The sequence below is a fragment of the Liolophura sinensis genome, chromosome 1 (assembly GCF_032854445.1).
Source record: "Liolophura sinensis isolate JHLJ2023 chromosome 1, CUHK_Ljap_v2, whole genome shotgun sequence".
Taxonomy (NCBI): domain Eukaryota; kingdom Metazoa; phylum Mollusca; class Polyplacophora; order Chitonida; family Chitonidae; genus Liolophura; species Liolophura sinensis.
Genome location: NC_088295.1, coordinates 44,640,803 through 44,645,126, shown reverse-complemented (window position 1 = coordinate 44,645,126; position 4,324 = coordinate 44,640,803). Strand labels below are relative to the sequence as shown.

The following is a 4,324-nucleotide window of genomic DNA, read 5'->3' as shown; positions in this document are numbered from 1 at the left end:
ATAAATGTTAATACCGATATGAAAATTGATACAAGGCTCAACAAGATCAGCTTCGAAAGTTGTTTCGTCCATTTTCTTATCTGTTGTGGACTCTCAAGACAGAGACGAAAGCATGCAATACTTTCCGACTGCTTGTTTTGTTCCGTGCTTTACGCCGCGCCAAAAAAATATCTGTATAGGTCAATATCACTAAAATATGTCAAGGGAAGCTGACAAACCTTTACTAGCGTAAGGCCGTAATCAAATCAACGAAAGCTATCTCCCCTTTCCCTTCCCTGGCCAAGAAACCACCTTATGTCCAACACATGTATATCCTAAACGACCGAAAATTTCGCCCACAAAAGTGTATTGCTAGAGGCAAATAATTGTCACAAGATACTATTTAAAAAAGATACTATAGAAAATACAAGCTATAGAAAATATAAGCCATAGAACATACAAGCCATAGAACATACAAGCCATAGAACATACAAGTTATAGAACATACAAACTATATAGGCTTAGTTGCACTTCAAATTGATGCTTCATTAGCTTACTCTGATTGCAATGAATGAAAAAAGAAAACAGAAGGACAAAAGAAAAACTTTAATTTCCATTACATTAATTCCATTCTGGATGAATGGATAGACTGCATTTTGCCGCCTTAACGGAATAATAGTTGCTTATAACGGATTATAATTCGTCGTTTGAAGCAGAGTAGTTCTCTTATATGCACAGGAGGCAATTCTTTAATTCCCCATCAACAAATATATAATCTATTCTAACAAATAAAATATACTGTATATGTTTCGCGAACACACGATTATTAGGGAAACATATCGTTAAAATTAAACCACATGCGTGACAACTTATTGAAACGTTCTGTCTAAATATAAAATATAATACTCTCCCGAACAAAATATGAATACACTGCATAAAACTGCCGTTGACTATACATTGGTCCATATTATATATACTTGAATGTGAATATACCTGCACAAGAGATTACTCATCTACAGCTCAGGCAAAACTGACTGAGTTAATCTTTTGCATGGGAAACCGGATTACTTAATCTGAGGAAGCAGGAATACCATGTCCGAGGAAGCCGGAATATCGAGTGTGTTGAAACCTGGATACCGAATCTGAGGAAACCGTTATACCATGTCTAGGAGAACCGGAATACCTTATCTGAGGAATTTAGAATTGAGTCCAAAAGTTACCCAAGTCCGAGGAAACCGGAATATCGAGTGTGTTGAAACCTGGATACCGAATCTGAGGAAACCGGAATATTGAGTGTGTTGAAACCTGGATAGCGAAACTGAAGAAACCGGTATACTATTTCTGGGGAAACCGGAATACCAAGTCTGGGGAAACCGGAATACCAAGTCTGAGGAGACCTGAATACCAACACTGAGCAAACCTGTTTACCGAGCCTAGGGAAAACGGGATACCAAGCATGGGGAAAACGCGATACGGAGCCTAGGGTAAACGGGATACCAAGCATGGGGAAACCACTGCTCATATTACTGAACTTTGGATGTAAAATGACATTAAAGCCATAAGCATGACTGAGATTCAATCGCGTCAGTTCATCGATGGTGATGGACAAGTGGCCTCGAGGAGTACTTTTGAGCGCTCCGGCACAGAAATCCAGTAAAGGCCTGTCTACGATAAGCTTAAAATCATGGATCGGTTCTACAATATGTTTCAACTTTCCTCATATTTAGAGTGAGAATTTTTACGCTTTAAATAAGATAATTTTCGACTTCTTATGTTTCGCACGATACAACTGCCCTTGTATACCGTTGAGTCCAAAAGTTACCCTTTATAAAATTTACCCCAGTGCCTTGCTGGGTGTCTTAACAATCAATCTGTGAGGCATAGGGAATTTCTCCCCCACCAAACGATGTAAACACCTACCGCCACCCCTTTTTTGTTGAAAAACTATATATTGAACCGAATTTGACTTAGACCCTATGGCTTTAGATCTTCTAGCGACTCAGAGGTTATGTAGGTAACAGTTTTATTGTCGTCTTTGTCGGGTTCCATTTCCATCTCCATGCGTTGTTTCTGAAACCTGTCTCCGTGAAGACATCCGGCAAAGGACATCAGGGAGACGCTGACACAAGCAGCCGCTGAGTATACTGCAACTATGTAGAGAAAGGTCTGGGGGCCGTAGTTGGGATAGACGAAGCCAAGAATCCAGATGTAGGCGGCACCTCCTATGGAGCCCCCAGCGATGAGGATGGTGATACCTATGCCTGACATTTTCAGGTAATGATCGCTCCAGGCCACCCCGCTGGGGAAAAGTGGCGCGATGAACAGCGCCATCGGCTGCGTGAGGACCCATACAGCCAGTTTGCTGTTGTGTCCAAGAACATTCAACAAAATAGCGAAACCCAAACCAGAAAAACATTCGACCATGATCAGAATGCGGATAGGTACCCATATGGCAACGACGAAGCCAAGAAACCGTCCGATACTGAAGCTGATCCAGAAGCTGGAGTTGAGGTAGGTAGCCTCGCTGCTGCTAAAGTGCAACTGGTCCAGGGCGAAGTTTCGGATAAACTTGCTGTAAATCCTTTCTCCGCCGACGGCCTGGAAAAAATAGATAAAGAGCAACGCAAAGATGGAAAAGCCCGCCAATCGCTTGCCGTCAGCACAAGTAGCCGGATCAATCAGGCTAACATACTGCTTACATCCAGTTTTAACCGGTTTGGTGCACTGTTTTGGTCCAGAGTGATCCTCGACGTACCCTCCGTGGGGAACACCCTTGTACTGGAACCAGAAAAACGTGGACGAGAATGACGCAGAAACCAGAGCTGCAATGAGATACGCATATTCTATACGTGATCCGACTAAAGTTTCCACTGTTGTCACATTACTTGTGTTGAATGACGAAGTGTGGCCCAAATCTGTGACGTTTGTCGGGATCTCCGTAGCCAAAAACGGCTGGGCAATAAGAGGGTTGATAAAAGATCCCATTCCAAACCCGAAATGGAGAAGATGCATAGGACCGGCGGACTTCTCTCCCCAAAGCAGTAAGATGATTTCTTGGCCAGCTGAAATGGAATAGAGAAATCAGACGGGATAGCCAATATATTCATCAAAACATTTTGGGATCTAAAGCGATTTGGTCTCAATTATGCAGTCTTTGAGTTTCTTTAAATGGCGTTTACCTGTTAAACAATAGTGGCTGGATACAACATGACCGGGGTCCGTGTACTTTGGATCAGATATACCACTAGCCAGTTCTGTCAAATGACATTTATAAAAGGTCTTTGAAGCAAGCTACTCTTCAGACTTAAAATATATAAAACGTCGATCACAGAGTTTCTTGACGTAGCTTGACGTAGCATGGTGTATTTTGTATGTAATTAAAGACGTACAGCATAGAAATTAAAACAAGAGTAGCCACGAGAGTGTGATAGCTGGCTTACCGATAAATAGAATTAATGGAGAATCTTTTCTACCTAATGTTATACGGGTCAACGCCGTATAGTCTAATTATTGCTCATGCCCGCGTTTGCTCAGGCAATTTCTTTGGTTAACTGGTCACGCTGTACAATTGTCAGTCCAAGTCAAGATTTTATGGACAGGTCATATTCAAATAATCCCCAGCTCTCACCTATGTTGATGATCCCCTCGAAGGTTCCCTGGCAAAACATCATAAACCACATGGTGGCAAACGAACTCATCCACGGTACTGCTACCGTGAAGGCTGCAGCGCAACAAAGAGATATGGCGATGAACAAATCTCCCTTCCTCTTGAAACGGTCAACCAAAAAACCACCTGTTAAGACAAGGGAAGCAGGAATACAGCATCAATCCATAAAAAGCATAGTAACAGACATGCGTATACTAATCGTCAAAAACAAAGACTTCCACAATTTCCAGATCAATAATCGTAAGAGCAATTTCCAAAATAAGGTTCAACTAAACCAGAAAAGAAGTTACAAAAAAAGAAATTAGTTCGGAGTCAACAGTTTTCGATGATGGTTTCAATCATTCAGTATTTCAGTGCCCGTTAATTGTCACTTAAATTCCTTCCGTGAAATAAACCTAGGTGAAATAGTAAATGGTCATGTGATTTATTCAAATGTTGTTAATAGCTTCAGATCAACCATGTACAGCTGATTTTCCAGTCCAGTACAGGATCGGGGGTCTCCTTGACCCAGGGACTATGCACAGTAGAGCGGCGCAATGACTCATGAGCATTACACTAATGCAGTCGCTGTGAGTTCAAGCCCAGCTCATGCTGGCTCCTTCGCTGCATGACCGTAGGTGAGAAGCCTTTCATCAACCAACCTGCAGATAATCGTGGGTTTCCCCAGCCCTGTTTCCT

General features: G+C 42.0%; 1 protein-coding gene across 1 annotated transcript; it reads right to left on the bottom strand.

The window, feature by feature from the left end:
• Positions 1 to 1,953: 1,953 nt before the first annotated feature.
• LOC135461327 (sodium-dependent glucose transporter 1C-like) lies at positions 1,954 to 3,659 on the bottom strand. Its single transcript, XM_064738367.1, has 2 exons — positions 3,608 to 3,659; positions 1,954 to 3,041 (listed from the first exon to the last, which is right to left on the bottom strand). The coding sequence occupies exons 1-2, from the start codon at positions 3,657 to 3,659 to the stop codon at positions 1,954 to 1,956; spliced, it is 1,140 nt and encodes a 379-aa protein (XP_064594437.1).
• Positions 3,660 to 4,324: the final 665 nt, after the last annotated feature.